At 41.0% G+C, this 20669-nt stretch overlaps 1 protein-coding gene across 1 annotated transcript in view; it reads right to left on the bottom strand.

The window, feature by feature from the left end:
• The window catches only part of ATP8A2 (ATPase phospholipid transporting 8A2), a 556427-nt gene that overhangs the window by 408386 nt on the left and 127372 nt on the right, over positions 1-20669 (bottom strand). Inside the window, exons 14-20 of the mRNA XM_045588453.1 lie at positions 18648-18736; positions 17137-17181; positions 14567-14642; positions 5441-5546; positions 4719-4801; positions 2742-2791; positions 390-459 (exon numbers count right to left, since the gene is read on the bottom strand). Coding sequence (XP_045444409.1) covers positions 390-459; positions 2742-2791; positions 4719-4801; positions 5441-5546; positions 14567-14642; positions 17137-17181; positions 18648-18736 — 519 coding nt within the window. The remainder of the gene's footprint in view (positions 1-389; positions 460-2741; positions 2792-4718; positions 4802-5440; positions 5547-14566; positions 14643-17136; positions 17182-18647; positions 18737-20669) is intronic.

Genomic DNA, 20669 nt, shown 5'->3' with positions numbered 1-20669 from the left:
CCACACTCACAACTATAAGCCTACTTTGCCCCACCCTGTATATATAAGGATTATCACAAATTACTTTATCTTCCCAAAGTTACCACACAATAATGGTAAACTAGAATCAGAATTCATACTCCCAGTATTTTCCATGACACAGCAAGATACTGTTTCTGAAGCCAGCTGTTGAATATAAGCTAGCTTTTCATTAGCCATCCTTGCCACCTTGGCTTGAATCACCATTATCGTCAATGGGCTTCACTACAAAGCCAACCTGATGGCCCACCTGAAAGAACCTTTCACCCTTGGGCAAATGACCCAGAATGAGGAGGACAGCCTTTGGGAAAAGCCAGATTAACAGCAGGGCTGCAAGAATGCCCTGCTGTGCAGGACTAGTCAGTACTTACAGCCCCTTTACAATAGAGCCGGAGTTGTCCTGAAGGAGTTCGAACAATTACAGACATTCTCTTTCTGTTGCTGTAGATATAAAAAAGGAAAAGAAAGTTCTCATTGGTCTGTTTTATAGGATCTTTGTCCTATGATTAAATGCCAGACAAGTCAAAAAGTGATCTGGCAAGCACCAAAATGACCAAGCTCCATTTTCCCCTATCTTTTTCCTCCAAGTCAAATTTTAATTATATATCTCCTATTCTTTTTATTTACATATAATGGACATAAAGATATTCCTTTCCCTGCTATAATAAACTCTCCAGTGTAGCTATTTATAGTCAAAGACACAGAAACAGAGAATTTGAGCATCTACTATGAACATCTAATTCACTTCTGACAATACTCTGTAAAACTATTTTTCTTTATTTTGCAGTTCAAAAATATTAAGTAACCTGCCCAGTAAGAGCAAAATGGAGAACCTTCACTGTAAATCCACCTAATTCAGAAGTTCCTCATTGTATTTTTTAACTGGAGTAGAAAGAAATTCATAGAACACCCCTAACTGAGCACTAAGTACTATCTAGCACTCCTTTCCCCACTCCACCGTAGACACTTCCTCACTCAGGAAGCCTCAATGGCTCCCCATTGCCTATGGATTCCTCTTCCTGCTGATCTCCAGCCAACCCTGCAGCCTCCCCTGATCTCCCACTCACCCTCTCACACACCAGGCTCCCAGCTCACCAGAAGCCTCACCGTTCTCCTTCTTTAGCCCCTCAGTTCCATGCCTGAGAGACACCATTTCATCCTCCTGAAATATGTCCCAACTACAGTGGGCCCTTGATCCCCCACCTCTTTGGCCTTTGAATAGATAGTTTCCAATGGACTGTAAGCTCCCGAGACTAGGGGACAGTATCTCTCCAGCTTTGTGTAAATCCCTGCATCCTAACCCACAGCACACTCTCTGATCTGGATTTGAATTCTCTCTGAGCTACCTGGTAGCCAGGTGCTCTAAGCAATTATTCACCCCAAATTTCAGTTTCTGTATAAAGCACGGTTGCCACCAATCACTTCAAAGGAGTGATTAAGTGGTATCTAGAAAAAGATGAGTCAACTAAAATGAAACAGAACCACAACTATAACCAGAAGTGACTTTTTTTCCCTCTTATTCACCTATATTTTTTAATAGATTCTCATATCTTCATCCATATTTACCTATTTTTATCTAACTCCCTTTCCTCTTCCTCATCCCTACAATAACTGCTGCCCCCAGTTAATGGAGCCACATAACAGCACAGTTTCCAGGACATCGACAAGAGATGGGGCACAAAACATCTGGAGAGATGTAGAGAGATGTTTGTTTATTTATTTTTTAAAAAAATTTTTGTTTTGTTTTTGTTTTAGAGAGATGGTTAGTAAGCCCCTTACCTCCACACATGGACCTGTCCCCAACCCTCTATGTGAACTACTACTATTATCAACTACCTTTCTCTCCCATTGAATACTCAATCCTAAGGATTCAAGTTTGCAATCCTAAAACTAAAGACTAAGGCTGGGAAGCATTTCCTAAAAGAGGATAAAAATTGATCTTTTTCAAATAGCTTAAAAAGCAGACAGAGCAAACAACTCATGAATCATTTAACAAAGGTTGTTGAAATATCCACCTAATTTTAATAAGAAAAGATGCTTTGGAGGTAACAACAGAAACTTGCTCTAGTATGAACAGTTCAATGTTGAGAAGGGGAAAACAAAACATTAAGATACTTTTATACTGAACTATGAATGATCTAGGGAAACAAGCAATCCAACAAGTATTCCCAGATCGAAATTGAATAAACTACACTGGGAAGACTAAGTCCGAATACGGAGAGTTGCCCTGCTCAGATCAAGTCTGTAGTGGGATGAATTCATCTTATCTATTCTTCTTTGTCTGTTCCCTAGTTCCTGTATGGGAGTACTCAGATGACCTGGGAAAACCAATATAAATAATGCCCTCATCATATACTCCAAACTATGCAGGCATGTCTGTGGATCCTGATGCGAGAACACCAGGTTCTCAAAACCTAAAGGAAAAGAAGGATATGGAAGCACAACATTTCATTTGAAAGTAAGAAAATTTACCTACTTTGTTTTCTCTAATGAATCACAAATTCCAGAAAGAAGAGGGTTTATGGAGATATATTTACTATATTTAATACTTAAGTGTTATATTAACTATACCATCATGCAAACACTCTGATGAAGTTATTACACACACACTAACATGTACATGTACATGTACATGTATATGTACATGTACATGTACATGTATATGTATATGTATATGTATATGTATATGTATTTTATTTCAAATGCATGAAAGAGAAACATACCTAGAAAATTCCAGGACATTAAGGATTCCAAATGTCTGTTCCTGCCCCATCTAAAGAAAGAAAAACGGGCTCTTAACTGAGATGCAGAGTATTCAAATCTCAAAACAACTGTCTCTCCATAACCTCTCCACATATACCTCTCTCCTTCATCTCTCTTTTTCTCCCTCTCCACTTCATTCTTCTATTCCCCTGCAAAAGCTTTTCAACAGTACTGGCTTCCTACAAGTCAGTCTGGTGGTGTCATAGCTCCCCCTTCTGGTAAAAGCTTCTAATTTTTCTCTAGTTAGGCTGTATAGCTACTTATAGGACATGAAAATAAAAAGACAACTTTCCAGCCAGTTACACTTCTGAATTCTGAATTTAAGACATTTTATAGAACCATGTGTATACATTATAGCATCCCCAGGGCAACCCTCTATAACACCACACATCAATTTTGTTCAGCAAAATATATGACTACCTGGTATTCACACTGAGATTCATAAAGACCATAAATAGCCCCATGTCAGCTCTGGTTAAGTTTATCTGCCAAATGCCTATATCCTAAATTTAGAAAAAGTTTTATAATTAAAATTTTCTTAGAATTTAGATTTAAAAACAAGGAAATATAAATCATTATCAGATTTTAGGACAATTAATCAAATATCCTTTCTTCAGGTTCTTCAAAGTTGGAACCTCAATGCTTTCAATTTCTCCTCAGAATATTCTAGATTATGTACGTGCCATTTTCAAGCTTTTTGATCAAATTTTGTCTCTATTTCTTCAATACATCACAGTGAAAAGAATGTGGGCTTTGGAGTTCAACAGATATGAGTTTGAGTTGTTTCTCCACTAAGTGTGTGACTTTCTTATAAATAATTATAGTACCTGTCCCCTAGATTGGAGAGGGAAAAAATGAAGTAACATGCAAATTACCAAGTGCATGATTGACACAAGGTAGCATTGAATAATCATTATTGCCTCATCCACAACTCCCCACCCCTTCTCTTTGTATCCTAAAATATAACTGACTGTCTGCTTAAACCATGTCAAGAAATAGGCACTTTTATAAGTTATAATATTTTATAGGTTTTAAATATAAGTAAAGAAAAAGGAGTACTGCTAAGTCAGGAACAATATCAAGTTATTATATGTTAGAAGTGAATTTCAAATGCATTAAAGAGGTCTAGGGGCTTAAGGATGAATAAACCCAAAAACCGTAACAATCAATGAGTGACCCCCAAATTGAGGGGCAGAAAAAGACAGAGGAGAGGAAGCAGGCTCTCTCCAGGCCCTCATCAACCCAGACTGGAGTAACAGGCAGCCCCACCAACTGACCACCATGGCAAACACCAGTGCCTCACCAGTCCTAACCTTCAACTTCCCCTGTTGGCCATTCTCAAGAATCCCTGTGTGATCTTATTCTTGATTTAAATTTGTTCCTACTACCAAATTTTCCCCTCAGGCTTCTTGAGAGGGAAAGTAAGAAAATATAAGTAAAATTAATCAACCCCTGGGCTGAAGGGAAAATAAAAACTCCTGTATATAAAAAGGATCTTCAATGCCAATTCCTTTCTCTCCCAGCCAAGAGGACTGAAGCAATAGAGCAAGAGCCTCCTTATGCAAGAACGGCTGGGCACGAGGCCACGGGGACAGCCTGCAGAAGCTGCTCTCAAAGCAAGTGGGCCCTGCAGCAGTTTCCCAACTATTACTCAACAGAGAGGAGGCCTCCTAAATGCTTTACTACAAATAATTTCACATCTATGTATTGACTTGTCAAGAAGCATCATTAAGAGAGAAAAGCTGTTGCAAATGCAAAAACAATATTAATGAACTAATAAAATTACGTATCATTTTCGGTTTTTCTACGGGCCTACTTTCTCACAGAAAAAATAATAGACATTTAGCTACCATATTTACAACAGACATGCTATATAAAATTATAGTCTTCAAAAAAGCAGGTGATCTACAAGGTGGAGAGGTGCCCATGTCACTCACAGCTTCTATGATGACTGAGTACGGTGTCCTGCCTGTGAACACGAAGCCCAGTTTCTTAGCTCCTTTCACCAAAGCAGCTTCATCTGTCAATCAAGAGTGGATGAAACATTGACTAAGCGCTGGTAATGCCAGAATTCTGCTTAGCAAGTACTATTTTTCAAATTAGCAAAACCCACACCAGTTAAAGAAGCCTGGCCTTATGTGCAGCTCTGTCTAGTTTAATGACTTCTGCTAGGACAGTGGTCAGCAAACTGTGGCTTGCAAGCCACATGCGCCTCTTTGGCCCCTTGAGTTTTCAGCAAAGGCCAGCTTAGGAGTACCCTAATTAAGTTAATAACAATGTACCTATCTATATAGTTTAAGTTTATAGGCCTCCTAAATGCTTTACTACAAAAAAATTTGGCTCTAAAAAGAAATTTCAATCATTGTGCGGTTGATATTTGGCTCTGTTGACTAATGAATTTGCCGACCACTGTGCTAGGAAATGCAAGATGGCCTGGGACCTCCTCCTGCCATCAATGTGTGGCTGTAGTCAGTAGAACCCAGCACCAGTTTCCTTTAGTTTTAACACTTACAGCCTTAGCCCATAATCTGTGTGAGGCCACAGGCAAATAGTGGGGTCTTTGTGGGGTGGGATATACCATCACATCTCCCACAAGAAATGCAAACACCCAAGGCTCCAGAGAAGGGGATAGCAGGGCACATGGGACAAGAGGTCTCACCTGGGGAGGAGGCCTGATAGATGATATTGTCTCCATCCTTTTCGGGAACAACAGTGTGGCACACAGCCAGAAGGGTGAGGAACTCCTGTATGCAATGAGCTGTGGGCTACAAACAGAAGAGCAAGTTAATCCTTCTGCTACACCACTGACACACATCAGTGTAGATCCAAGTCATCTGCTGCCTAAAACCCTGGAATGGCTTCCTGCTCCCTTTAAACAGAGGTTGATCCGTAGTGTGGGCTCCAGGTCCCCGTGATTTGGCACCTGCTCACCATCTCCCGCCATTCGCCCTCCTGTGCTCTCTACCGGCCACTTGGGTTTGCAATTCTTCCAACAATGCTCATCCTTCCTACTGTTCCATCCCTGCCCCTGACATGTGGTCAGCCAATTCTATTTACTCATCCTCTGGGATTCAGTTTACCAGTCAGTGCATCTGAGAAGGCTGTTGTCACCCTTCTTTTGGAACATGGTTCTTGAAGTGCTAGCCTTTGTGGTCAGGTTAGAACAAAGAGGAAGTCAGTGCCCCATCCTAGGACACGCCAAGCACCCTGCCACCTTCATGTTTCCTCTCACTTCTGTAAGAGCCGGAGGGTGAGCAGGTTGTCTTGCTCATGAATGTATGCTCAGGCCAAGCAAACAGAAGGCACTCAAATGGATGTCAGATCCTCGTACCGAGAACTGACTCAGCAACCACCAAGTCCCTGGTCCTTCCACACCATCGCATTGACACTTGCTCTACATCAAGTCTGCTCTCTTCGCAATCTCAGTGTCCCCGTGGCCTATTATATATATTTTTAAAAATAGTCATGGATATGTATTTAATACATTTATTTATCCTCCCCAACCCCCACACAAAAATTAATGCCAAGAAATCCATGGCATTTCTATACACCAACAGTGAAACTACAGAAACAGAGGCTAAAAAAGCAATTCCATTTACCATCGCACCAAAAAAATTAAGATACCTAGGAATAAACTTAACTAAGGAAGTAAAGGACCTATTTGCGAAAAACTACATGACACTGAAAAAAGAGATAGAGGAAGATGTAAGGAGATGGAAGAACATACCATGTTCATGGATTGGTAGAATTACCATCATCAAAATGTCCATACTTCCTAAAGCAATTTATAGGTTCAATGCACTCCCCATTAAAATACCAACGGCATATTTCACTGACCTAGAAAGAACTCTCCAAAAGTTCATTTGGAACAATAAAAGACCCCGAATAGCCACAGCAATCCTGAGAAAGAAGAGTAAAGTAGGAGGGATTTCAATATCAGACTTCAAACTATATTACAAAGCCACTGTTCTCAAAACAGCCTGGTACTGGCACAAGAACAGACATATAGATCAATGGAATAGAATCGAGAACCCAGATATCAACTCAAATCAATATGCTCAATTAATATTTGACAAAGGAGGCACGAATATACAATGGAGTCAAGACAGTTTCTTCAATAAATAGTGTTGGGAAATTTGGACAGACACATGCAAAAGAATGAAACTACATCACCAACTTACACCATTCACAAAAATAAACTCAAAATGGATACAGGACTTAAACATTAGACGGGAAACCATAAAAATACTAGAAGCATCCACAGGCAGCAAAATCTCAGACATATGCCAAAAGAACTTCTTCACTGATACTGCCCCTAGGGCAATGAAAGCTAAAGAGAAAATAAACAAATGGGACTACATCAAAATAAAAAGCTTTTTTACAGCAAAAGAAACCATCAACAAAACAACAAGAAAGCCCACGGTGTGGGAGAACATATTTGCAAATAATACCACTGATAAAGGTTTAATCTCCAACATCTACAAACAGCTTATACAACTAAATAAAAGGAAGATGAATGATCCAATTAAAAAATGGGCAATGGACCTAAATAGAATATTTTCAAAAGAAGACAGAAGGAAGGCCAAAAGGTACATGAAAACATGTTCAAAGTCACTAATTGTCCGAAAGGTGCAAATCAAAACAACAATGCGGTACGATCTCACTCCTGTCAGAATGGCCAACATCAACAAATCAAGAAAGGACAAGTGTTGGCGAGGTGTGGAGAAAAAGGAACCCTCGTGCACTGCTGGTGGGAATGCAGACTGGTGCAACCACTGTGGAGAACAGTGTGGAGTTTCCTCAAAAAACTGAAAATGGAACTCCCATTTGACCCAGTAATCCCACTCCTAGGAATATATCCCAAGAAACTAGAAACACCAATCAGAAAGGATATATGCACCCCTATGTTCATAGCAGCACAATCTACAATAGCCAGAATTTGGAAACAGCCTAGGTGCCCGTCAGCAGATGATTGGATCCAAAAACTTTGGTACATCTACACAATGGAATACTATGCTGCCATAAAAAAGAAGGAATTCTCATCATTTGCAGCAACCTGGATGGAATTGGAGAACATCATGCTGAGTGAAATAAGCCAATCAATGAAAGAGAAACACCACATGACCTCATTCATTTGTGGATGATAAAGAACATTATAAACTGATGAACCAAGAGACAGATATAGAGACAGTAAAGCAACAGGCAGACTGTCAAATTACAGGGGGGAGGGGAGGAAGATCTGGGGGAGATAATAGATCAACCGAAGGATTTGTGTACATGCATATAAGTACAACCAATGGACATAAAACTATGGGGAGGGAGGGTATGTATGGGAGGGAGGGAAGGGGGCAAAAAAAATCAATAAAATATATTTTTAAAAATAAAATAAATAAAAATAAAAATAAATAAATAAAAAATAGTCATGGATATGTATTTAATACATTTATTTATGCTCCCCAACCCCCACACAAAATCCTGACATTTTTCATTGGGATTAGACTGTATTTATAATTAGTGGAGAAATGACATCTTAATATTTCTACCTAAGAATACTGTATGTCCTGCTATTTATTAAAGACTTCTAAAGCTTATAAATATGGGTGCTAATATTTTATTCATTAATTTATTATTAATTCATTATTATTATTAATTTTTATTCATTCAAAAATATCTGCATGCCTACTGTATATGTGAGGCACTACATTATTGCTTTTTATATTATTAATGTAATCTTATTGCCATTATGTTTTATAAGTTTATTGTTCATATGTAAGTAAAATCATGTAATTTTATAAATTAAATCAATATCCAATTGTAAATAAACACCTACTCACTCTCCAAGGTGCAGTTGACTCACCTAGATTTTTAAGGCAGACAATGATGTCATCTCTATTCCTTTCCAATATATAGACTTGCTTAGTTCCCACCTGTCTGTACTTTCACAATGATGTTCAAAGACAGGGGTGACACCAGTTTCCTTGTCCTGAGGTTATTTTAAAATGACTATCTTTAATGTTTCATTCCTATGTAGGCAGCTGACCATTAATTTGAGATAGATTTATATTTTCACATTCAGAAAACAATTTTGTGTTTGTAATTCTTTATGGAGTTTTCTTTTCTTTCCATTTTTTGTTTTTTAGTCACAAATGGATAGTGACTAACATTTTTAGTTTCTCCTCTGACATGCTAATGTGATTTAGTAACAACTGCATAGTAACACAGAAGCATACAGCTACTTCTTATCTGGCTTCAGGGGGGAAAATGCTCGTTAAATTGTAGCTCAATGAAATTTTACAATTAGAGGATTTACAAATTCCCCAAGGCCTGCACTGCAAATGTGGTGAGGAAATCTATCCGAAAGCACATTAACTTCAGAATTTCACTTCCAGACTACCTTCTGCATCGGAGAACTACTCTCTAGTCCTGCATGTCAACTTTCCCACAATGAAACAATATAAAAAGTCTTAAATTTAATAGCAAATAAATAAGCTCAGCAGGAAATATTTTGAGCATAATAAAGAAGAGTTTCACATACACTCAAATTAAGTTACCTTGAGTAAAAGGCCAGATAAAATTCTTAAAGATCAAAAATATCCCCAAGACAAAATTAATCTACCTTTGGTTCCCCACTGAACCTGACAGTCTGTAACAAATTAGGGAAGTGAGACAAACTCAATTGAAGCCCATGGATAAGATGTTTATAATATATTTAGACAAGTGCTCCATGTTTGAAAGTAAACTTTTTTCACTAACTTCTAAGAAGGAAAATACTTTATAATGTTAAAAAACTGATTGTTTATTAGAGAATGTGTGTGTGTGTGTGTGTGTGTGTGATTTTACAAGTTAAACAAAATAGACATATAATATTTAACATTTTAACCATCTCTAAGTGTACAGTTCAGTGGCATTAAATACATTCACAATGCTGTGTATCCACCACCACTATCTATATCTAAAACTTTTTCATCCTCCCACCAAACACTGTACCCATGAAACAATAACTCCCATTTTCCCTATTCCCTCACCCCTTGTAATCTTTCTTCTGCTCTGTCTCTATTCTACGTGCCTCATATAATTGTAATTATATATTTGTTCTTCAGTTAACATTTTAATCTGCACCAAATGCTTTATACATCTAGAAATGAATGTATTCAATTTATTTAATATAAAAAATAGCAGAAAACTATACAGGTCTAAAATTATTTTACATTTCAATTTGCGGCTATAAAATACATAAGTAATATCTATATACAAATAATTTATTATTGAAGACTCAAGCTCAAAAGTCCTAGGCATAATACAGTTATAGTTTCTTCCTTGGTAAATCTTTGGAAAATTATCTCACAATTAGAAAGTCACTGGTTAGTGATAAAATTAAGGGATCACTTGAATTGTTCCTAGAGTTGATTCTCTAAGAGGCAAATTCCATCTTGACTATCATCAGTCCATACAAGCTTGAAATGACCCAGAAAATAAAAAATGATGACCCAGGGAAAACAGAAATTCCTTGCGGATTAAAAGTACTCCCTTGGGAGGAAAGTAAGGGATTTTTCTTGGTTAAAGGCTTTAATTTTAGTCAATGGTCCCAAGGGAATATAGATAAAAATGTAGGATATCCATAGGCTTAAAATCCTAAATTGCTTGCCCTAGCTGTCCTGGCTCGGTGGATAGAGCGTCAGCCGGCGGACTGAAGGGTCCTGGGCTTGATTCCCACCAAGGGCACATGCCTGAGTTGTGGGCTCCATCCCCATGGGGGCATGCAGAAGGCACTCAATCAATGATTCTCTCTCATCATTGATGTTTCTGTCTCTCTCTTCTCCCTTCATCTCTGAAATCAATAAAGAAAAAGCCTTAAAAATCCTAAACTGCTTCTTCCCTTGCCTCAACCATATTTTGGTGAACTAAAAGACTCTGCTGTGTATCTGAAACTAGCACAAAATAATATTGGATATAAACTGTAATTAAAAATAAAAATTTAAAAATGTTCTAAAACACGCATTGGATATATTTAATTTAAGCCCACACCTTATGCAAGAAAAACATTAGAGCCTACAGTCTTCATCATTTACAGTGGCGCTAGATGTTGAAGGTCATGTGGCTTAATTAACACAATAGCCAAAATGAAGAATGACCTCAGAAAGATTCAAGATCCTAGAAAACTTTTTTCAAGTGTTAAATATAGGCAAGTAGGCTTTTATTAAAAAAAACTAGAGGCCCAGTGCACCAGTGGGGTCCCTCAGCCTGGCCTGCGACTCTCCAACATCCACCACGGGGTCCTGGATTGTGAGAGGGCACAGGCCAGGCCAAGGGACACCACTGGTGCATGATCAGGGCCAGGGAGGGACCACAGGAGAGCTCTGGGGTATGTCTGGCCCATCTCACCCAGTCCCAATTGGCTGGACCCCAGCAGTGTACTCGCTCGCTCTCTCTCTCTGTCTCTCTCTGTCTCTCTCTCTCTCCGTCTCTGTCTCTCTCTCTCTGTCTCTCTCTCTGTCTCTCTCTCTGTCTCTCTCTCTCTCTCTCACTCATATATATATATATATATATATATATATATATATATATATATATTCTATCTAATAAAGAGGGAGTATGCTAATTGACCATCAATCCATCAGAAAGATTGCTGTACCAATAACTGAAGCCAAGTTCCCATAAGGAGCCTTAACAAGTAATCAGCAGGGACCTGAGCCTAGCCCTCCCCTGCCCCATGGGGCTTGACAGGGGACCTCAGGCCATGCCCCCTACCTGGCATCAGGCTGGGGGACCTCAGGTCACACCCCCCACTCCAGTGCCAGGCCAGGAGACCTGAGGCCAAGCACCCCACCAAGTGGAGCTTGACAGAGAACCTCAAGCCGTACCCCCATCCCAACACTGGGCCAGGGGACCTGAGGCTTCCACCCCCTCCTGGTGCTGGGCTGGGGGACCTGAGGCTGTGCCCCCCGCCACCTGGCGGGGCTTGAAGGGGCACCTCAGGCCATGCCCCCCACCCAGAAGGGCTTGACAGGGGATCTCAGGCCATGTCCCCCACCTGGCGGGGCTTGATGGAGGACCTCAAAGCATGCCCCCCGCCCTGGTCTGGGCTGGGGGGCCTCAGGCTATGCCCCTGGCTTGGCATTGGGCCAGAGGACCTGAGGCTACGCCCCATGCCCAACAGGGCTTGGCAAGGGTGGAACTGTCTGGGTCTGGATCTAGCCCAATAGGTTTGGGGGGATCGGGGGGCAGCCGGGTCTGGGTCTCATGTGATTTTGACGTGCATGTGGGTGGGCAGGGACTTGACTCTGGGTCCCATGGTGTGCCCTAGACTCTGATAGGAGGAAGGTTTTCATATACATTTATTAATTTTCTTTCATCTCTGACATTTCTATTATAGAGAAAGGGCAAATAGCAATATTAAATTATTTCCTCTAATTAATCCCCTTTTAATGTGCTCGAATTTCGTGCACCGGGTCACTAGTATATATATAAAGAGCCAGGGTCCGTAACATCCAAAACACCAAAGGGATGACTGTACACAGGCTGCCTGTGAAGCAGGCTCAGGTGGGCGGGGACTGGTGAGTGGGCTGAACTGCTGACCTATTGCAGATAGAGAATGGCAGGGCTGATCAGCATCCTCCCCAGGCTACTGGCGAGGCCGAGAGAGAGAGAGAGAGAGAGAGAGAGAGAGAGAGAGAGAGAGAGAGAGAGGGGGGGGGGGGGCAAGAGCTGATCAGCCCTTCCCTCTATCTCTCTCTGGGCCTTGCCAGCAGCTGAGCCTCTCTCTCTCCAAGAGGTCAGCAGTTCAGCCTGCTCGCCAGCAGCCTGGGGCGACTGCTAATCAGCCCAGCCTCCCTGATCAGGCCTAGAGATAGGCCTGCCTGGAGATGCTTACTGGCATAGAAACCAACCAATTAGAACCAAATCTGGATGAACTGCAAGGAGCAAATGGCTGCCTAGGAGGCAGAGCTTTTGACACTGACTGGCATAGAAACTGATCAGTCATAACCAAATCTGGGTGAACTGTGAGAAGCCAATGGCTGCCTAGGAGGCAGAGCTTCTGATGCTGACTGGCATAGAAACTAACCAATTAGAACCTACTCTGGGTAAACTGTGAAGGCAGAACCTAAGGTGGGGGCTAAGGAGGGGTTTTAAGGGCAATAGCTGTTTAGTGTAAGGTGTAAGAAAGCGGTTTAATTTTTTAATGACAGGTTTGTCAGTATAGTATATATGGCTGGCTATCAGTCCAGATATAAGGATTATGTGTGTTTGTCTGCCAAAAGCATCTCTGTCTGCTGAAAAAGGCTTCCCCCAACCCATTTAAGTAATCCTATCCTATATAATCTATCTATACTAATAAAAGGATAATATGCTAATTAGACTGGGTCAACCAGCCATCTTCTGGACATCCAAATTACTTCTGGACAAAGCCATGGTGGTGGGAGCCAAGGCAGAGGCAGTTAGGGGTGATCAGGCGGGCAGGGGAAGGAAATTGAAGGAGAGATGAGGCTGGCAGGAGAGGGCAGTTGGGGGCAACCAAGCCAGCAATGAAGGGCAGTTGGGGGTGAGATCAGGCTGGCAGGGGAGGACAGTTGAGGGCGACCAGTCTGGCAGGGGAGAGAAGTTAGGGGCGAGATCAGGTCAGCAGGGGAGGGCAGTTAGGGGTGATCAGGCAGACAGAGGCAGTTTGGGGAAATCAGGCAGGCAGAGGGGTTAGGGGCAATCAGGCAGGCAGGCAGAGACAGTTAGGGGTGATCAGGCAGGTAGGCAGGTAAGCAGTTAGGAGCCAGTGGTCCCAGATTGAGAGGGATGTCTGACTGCTGGTTAGACTGACTGTCTAAACCAGTACCGGACATCCCCCAAAGGGTCGCCGATTGAAGAAGGTGTAGGCTGGGTTGAGGGACCCAGACCCCTCATGATTCATACACAAATTTCATGCACCAGGCCACTAGTCTCTTAATAAAATTTTGGAAAGGTAAAATTTTTATTTTGCTCAAGTTTACCTAATTTGAAAACTAAAATTTTATTCAGAAAAAAATTAATAATATTAGATCTAATTTATACAGACAAGCTAATTATGAAATACTTTGATTACTGAAACTTTTTTAAGTTGTTATTTTTCAGAGTGTCCTTTAAAAAAATAGATTCATGTGATACTGTAGTTAATTATGGTTTGTTACAATAGTTGAGATAATGTGACATCATAATTAAGATTCAAACAGACCTAAGATAGGAGTCTCATTTCTACATTGTTTTCTGGGTAATCTTGGCCAAGTCAATCTTTCTATACAACTTCTTACCATATTACATCTCTGGAGTGACTCAATTGGTGTAGGAAATACATATCAAATGTTTGGCACCAAGTAGGATCCTATAACTGCTACATGTTATTATATCTTACTTTTGTTTTTTAAATTATCATAGTCAAAGGATATTGCAATTACTTTTCAAAATATATGACTTCATAGTTACACCACTGTGAAGAAATAGTACTATAGAAATGGTAATTAAGAAATAAAGCAACAGAAATATGAAATATTAGAGAATTCTATGGTAAAACTTGGCTTAATATTGATGTGCTGCTTTATAACTTCACCACATATTTCAGTCAGGTTTACATTAACTTATAAAAAGTGCTAACCAGAAAGCCTTTGTTCAAGATTACTTCCCTGAAATATTAACATCATTAAAGTGAGACTGCATCTCTTTCCCACACTCCAAATTGCAACTTTAAGGACACTACCCCTATACATAAATAAAGGTACGCCATAAGGTATTTTATATCTCAAGTGAAAAATTCTCTGCTCACATGGTGGTCCTCCATGTTCTTTAAGAGCCTGGGATCATCAAAGTCGCACGACTCACTAGGTTGACAAGACATCCGGCTGTGAAAGAGAATAGAAAATATTTATTCAGGTCGAAAGTTCCTTTAAGATAATTTAAAGGCAGCAAGACTCTCTTCAAGAAGAACCGCACCTAAAAAGCCCACAGATTTAAACTTTTAAAGATTTAGAATACTATATATTATTTCAATTCTTAACAGGAAATCTTTAACAGTACTACAAAATATTTTATAATTTTTATAAGATTTTATAAACAGCAACATAGTTACAAGGAGAAGAAACAGAGATAAAAACCAACATCTGACTTTGTCATTTAGGTTGGTCTCTGTATAACTTCTACCAGGGAAAACTTGTAAGAGCTGCCTGCTCAACCCAGGAAAAAATGTAGGAATTACTGCATTGTATCTATGCAACCACTGATGGCCAGGGCTCAGATATAGGAGAAAGAAGGAGGCAGATAATTATGAGAAAGGAAACCTAATATTATGGCTCTGTCCTAATTCACTAAAAAAAAAAATGTGATGTGCCAATTATATTTATGCATCTCTACTCCTTCCTGAAACCTTTACTTCAAGACAATAAGAGACAACAGCACAGTTGATGTCAATATAAATTCTGTATAGATACCAGAATTTAATACTGCAGAGAAAACAGAAACCAATAGCTTGCAAAGGGAAACACCTAAAATGCAAGCTGATGCCCCCAGAAAAACTGTGTGAAAGCTAAGGAACCTGCAGCAAGAGATAAAGGGAAGATGGAAACAAAACTGGTTCCAAATCCACCTAAGCAAGTTTCATCCTGCAAGAACCCTCTCTCATCCCATGTAGCCAGGCAGCTAAACCTTCTGCATCCAGAAAGAAATGGAAAGTTTATCCTTTAGAGAGGTTAAATTAGAATAGCCTTGAACACCAATTATAAAGGACATATGATCCCCTGTGTTCATAGCAGCATAATTTACAATGGCTAAGATTTGGAAACAGCCTAAGTGCCCATCAGCAGATGAGTGGATTAAAAACCTGTGGTACATCTACACAACGGAATATGACACTGCTGTAAAAAAAGAAAGAACTCTTACCATTTGCAACAGCATGGATGGACCTAGAGAGCATTATGCTAAGTGAAATAAGTCAGTTGGAGAAAGATAAATATCACATGATCTCACTCATTTGTGGAATATAGTGAACAACATGGACTGATGAACACAAACAGATCCAGAGACAGAGAAGCATCGAACAGACAAATTTCAGAGGAAAGGAAGGGGACAGGGAAGGGGAGGGAGGTAAGAGATCAAGCAAAGGACTTTCATGCATGCATATAAACATAACCAATGGACACAGACACTAGGGGGTAAGGGCATATGCTGGTGGGTAGGGGTGGCCAGAGAGACGTCAATGATGGGAAAGGAGACATATGTAATACTATATGTAATGCTAAATAATAAAGAATCTTTTCTAAAAAATTAGAGTAACCCTGGACTCATGGACATTGCACACACAGACAAGTAGGATAGGGCATCCCCCCAAAACAGGAGTTTCAAGTGAAATCTGATATACACTGAAAGATATAATCACCAACCCTCTGCTTCCACTCAGCTCCCATAACAACTGCAGTCACATTTACAACCCTTGGCAAAAACGAAAGTATTCTTCTCATGAGAAGAAGACTGATCAGCTCACAAGAAAGGCCCACACATTAACAACCAGGGACCCTCCAATAAAATAATAGGACCTGACTGGTCATCCCACAGGGAAGCCAGTTTGTCATCAAGCACACTGTTCCCGCCTCCCACACATATACACGCAGCCCTACTGATCAGTTTTGTCTTAAAACATGAGCAAACAACATCACTAGTCCTAAGGGAAACGTAAATCAATACTACAATGAGATACCACTTTATACTCATTGGAATATTGTTATATTTTTTTAATTATTTCATTCATTAACAAGTGGTTCAAAGATGTAGAAAAATTGTGCATTACTGACAGGAGTGTAAAATGGGAGAATTACTATGAAACACAGTTTGATGGTTCCTTAAAAATTTAAATATAGAATAAGCACATGATCCAGCAATCTCACTTTTATGTAAATACCCAAAATAATTTGAAAGCAGAGATCCACTTTGTACCAATGTTCATAACAGCATTATTAACATTAGTCAAAAGGTGAAAATACCTCAAATGCCCATCAACAGATAAACAGATAAACAAAATATGTATATACATGCAAAGAAACATTAATCAGCCTTTAAAATGAATAAAATTCTAATTCCTATTATATAACATGTACACTACAACCTTGAAGACATTATAATAGGAGGTGGAAAGTGAGTGGTAAGTATTGAACCAAGTACTTACTATTTTTTGTTAAAACCTATTAGTATCACTGTACTTTGAAAATCATATTCACACTTAAATTTTATTCTGGTTTTCTCTTGAAATAACAAACATGCAATTTTTAATTACTAACTATTCAGGTAAGACATGAAAATATAGAATTGTTCCCACTAAAGAATCAATACATGCTAGAATATACTTACCAGAAATCATCTGAGGATTGCTCTCGTGTCAGTTCTGGAAAATGACTGCCAGAGAGAAAAAAAATAGAGTGATTCCCAAACTATGAGCAAACGACAGGCATTTACACATAGAACATTCTCCAAAATATATCACATATTAGGCCAAAAAACAAGTCTTAATAAATTTAAGAAGACTGAAATCATATCCTATGTAATAAAGAGGTAATATGCAAATTGACTATCACACCCTCACACAAGATAGCCACCCCCATGTGGTAAAAAATGGACGCCCTCATGTGGTCACAAAATGGCTGCCACAAGATGACTGGCAAGGGAGGGCAGTTGTGGGGGACCAGGTCTGCAGAGGAGGGCAGTTGGGACCCTCAGGCCAGCAGGGGAGTGCAACCAGGCTGGCAGAGGATGGCAGTTGGGGGCAACTGGGCCGGCAGGGGAGTGCTATTGGGGCAATTGGGCCCACAGGGGAGCAATTAGGTGTCAATCAGGCTGGCAGGGGAGTGGTTAGGGTATGATCAGGCTGGCTAACAGAAGCAGTTATGGGCAATCAGGTAGGCAGGCAGGTGAGTGGTTGGGAGCCAGCAGTCCTGGATTGTGAGAGGGATGTCCAACTGCCGGTTTAGGCTCAATTCTACAGGGATCCCCCAAGGGGTCCCAGATTGGAGAGGGTGCAGGCTGGGCGGAGTGACACACCTTTCCTCCTCCCCCCGCCCCTCCCGTGCACAAATTTCATACACTGGGCCTCTAGTCCTATCTAATAAAGAGAGAATATGTTCATTTACCTCCACACCCTCACAAAGATGGCCCACAGCCAATAAGGAGGGAAGGAGGGAATATACTAATTTACTGTCACACCCTCAAATATGGCAGAACCCACAACCACAAGATGGCGGCATCCAGTCCCCTCAGCCCCACTAGGGTGGCAGGTCCAGATGCTCCATGCTCCTACCTTCAGAGTCCCCCAGTCCCCCAGCCCCTCAGCTGATGTAGACGTCTTACACATTCATATTTAGCTTTAACTCAGCCTGCTATTTTGCCTTGGATGGTGGCTTCCCAGCCACCCAGGGACAGCCTGAGGTGCAGGTAAACCTCGAATGGCAACTGCCCAGCTGCCCAGGGCCACCTAAGGCTCAGGTAACCAGGGCCGGCTGAGGCTTGCACTGCCGGTAGTGGCAGCAGCAGAGGTGTGGGAGGCGGGGACCTTCCCCTAATTGCCAGGTTGCCTCCTGCCCCTGAGGGCTCCTGGACTGTGAGAGGGGGCAGGCTGGGCTGAGGGACCCCCCCCTCCAGTGCATGAATTTTCATACACTGGGCCTCTAGTAAAACTATAAAATTCCTAGAAAAAAAATAAATGATAACCTTAGCTCCTTGACATTGATCTTGGGAAGGATTTTTTGGAGGTTTGACACTAAAAGCTTATAACTCTCAGAAAGTCAAAATATTTGACTAAACAGATAAAAATAAACTTATTTTGTTGTATCAAATCAGTTTTTCAATTAAGTAATAAACACACTTACCCATAGGTTACTCCAGCAATGCTGCACTTCTTGAAGTTCATAATATTGCATGTAAGAGTTCCAGTTTTGTCAGAAAACAGGTATTTAACCTAAATCAAAGAATAAGAGGAACACATACATCAATCCACCTAATAAAATAGCAACATGTTAATTTGTGACACCCACCAGCCAATCAGGAGTGAGTATGCAAATTAACCCAACAAAGATGGTGGGTTAATTTGCATACACACGCACTGAGTGGCTGCAGAGGGGCAGGATGCTTGCATTGCCGCCATGATGACAATGCAGGCGTACCTCACCACCACTGGCCGCTCTGGGCCTCTGAGCAGCAGCTCTGGCCAGAGCGAAGGTGATGCATGCAGCCAGGGAAAGGAAGGCCCATTCTGGCATGAATATTTATGCATTGGGCTTCTAGTAATATAAGATGCAAAAACCAATAAATAAAGTGTTTATTCTATGTTTTTTAAAAGCTGTATATATTTTCAAAAGTAAATTTCCTTCCAAATATATTTTAGAATTGCATAGATATTATATATAACAATTATAATCAAATATTATTAAATTAATATATTCTAATGCTTAGACCATTTAAAAACCTTTTTCAATAGCTAATTATAGAGTTCAATTGTGTGGAAATGCACAAAAGAGACTTAGTAACAGCCCTGGAGCCATTATAAATCTATAAGCATATTAAGTTCTACCACAAGGCATCTCAAAGACACTTCTAATTCTTCAAGATATTCACATGATCTCATACGGTATTCTCTCCTAATGTCCAACATGTCAAGACAACAAGCTCAGACTTTGGCAACCTTGAAATATCTCTTTTTAAGACTGTCTCTTAGCTGGGTTAAGAAGGCATATACTGAGCAGTATAGAACAAACACCATGCTTCTCAGTCACTGTTACATAATATAAAATTAATGTTTAGGTGTGTGTGTGTGGGAGAGAGAGAGAGAGAGAGAGAGAGAGAGAGAGAGAGAGAGAGAGAGAGAGAGATATTTGTTGTTCTATTTATTTATGTACACACTAGAGGCCTGGTGCATGAAATTCATGCATGCGGTAGGGGGTGTCTCTCAACCCAGCCTGTACCTTCTCCAATCTGGGACCCATCAAGGGATGTCCAACTGCCCACTGGGATTGGGCCTAAACAGGCAGTCGGATATCTCTCTCACAATCCAGGACTGCTGGCTCCCAATTGCTTGCCTGCCTGCCTTCCTGATTGCCCCTAACCACTTCTGCCTGCCAGTCTGATCACCACCTAACCACTCCCATGCCAGCCTGATTGATGTTTAACTCCTCCCCTGCCAGCCTGTTTTTCCCCAACTTCCCTCCTCTGCCAGCCTGGTCACCCCTAACTGCCTTCCCCTGCAGGCTTGATCACCCACCAACTGCCCTCTTTTACAGGCCTGACCTCCCAACTGCTCTCCCCTGCTGGTCATCTTGTGGTGTCCATCTTGTGTCCACATGAGGACAGGATCTTTGATCACATGGAGCAGTCATCTTGTGTGTTTTGGTGTGATGGTCAATCTGCATATTATACTTTTATTAGATAGGATAGAGGCCTGATGCATGGGTGGAGGCCAGCTAATTTGCCCTGAAGGGTGTCCTGGGTCAGGGTAGGGGTTCCCTTGGGGTGTAGGGCAGCCTGGGTGAGGGGCCTGTGGTGGTTTGAAGGCTAGCCATGCCCCCAGGCCACCAAAGTGGAGGCCCTGGTATCTGGGATTTATTTATCTTCTACAATTAAAACTTTGTAGTCTGGAGTGGAGCCAAGCCTTCTGCTCACTCCATGGTGGCAGCCACTTTTGCTAAGATTTATGTATCTTCTATAATTGAAACTTTGTAGCCTTAAGCAAAGGCCTGGTACAGCCAGGGTGTACAGAAAGCTTAGCTTCCTCCATGGCCGGGGAAACCCAAGCCTCCCTCATGCTCTCTGTGATCGAAGCCATCTTGGTTGGGTTAATTTGCATATTTGCTCTTGATTGGCTTGTGGGCGTGGCTTTGAGTGTAGCAGAGTGGTGG

Source organism: Pipistrellus kuhlii, unplaced genomic scaffold (assembly GCF_014108245.1).
Source record: "Pipistrellus kuhlii isolate mPipKuh1 unplaced genomic scaffold, mPipKuh1.p scaffold_m20_p_3, whole genome shotgun sequence".
NCBI classification, from domain to species: Eukaryota; Metazoa; Chordata; class Mammalia; order Chiroptera; family Vespertilionidae; genus Pipistrellus; species Pipistrellus kuhlii.
This window is presented reverse-complemented; position numbering and strand designations above follow the sequence as displayed.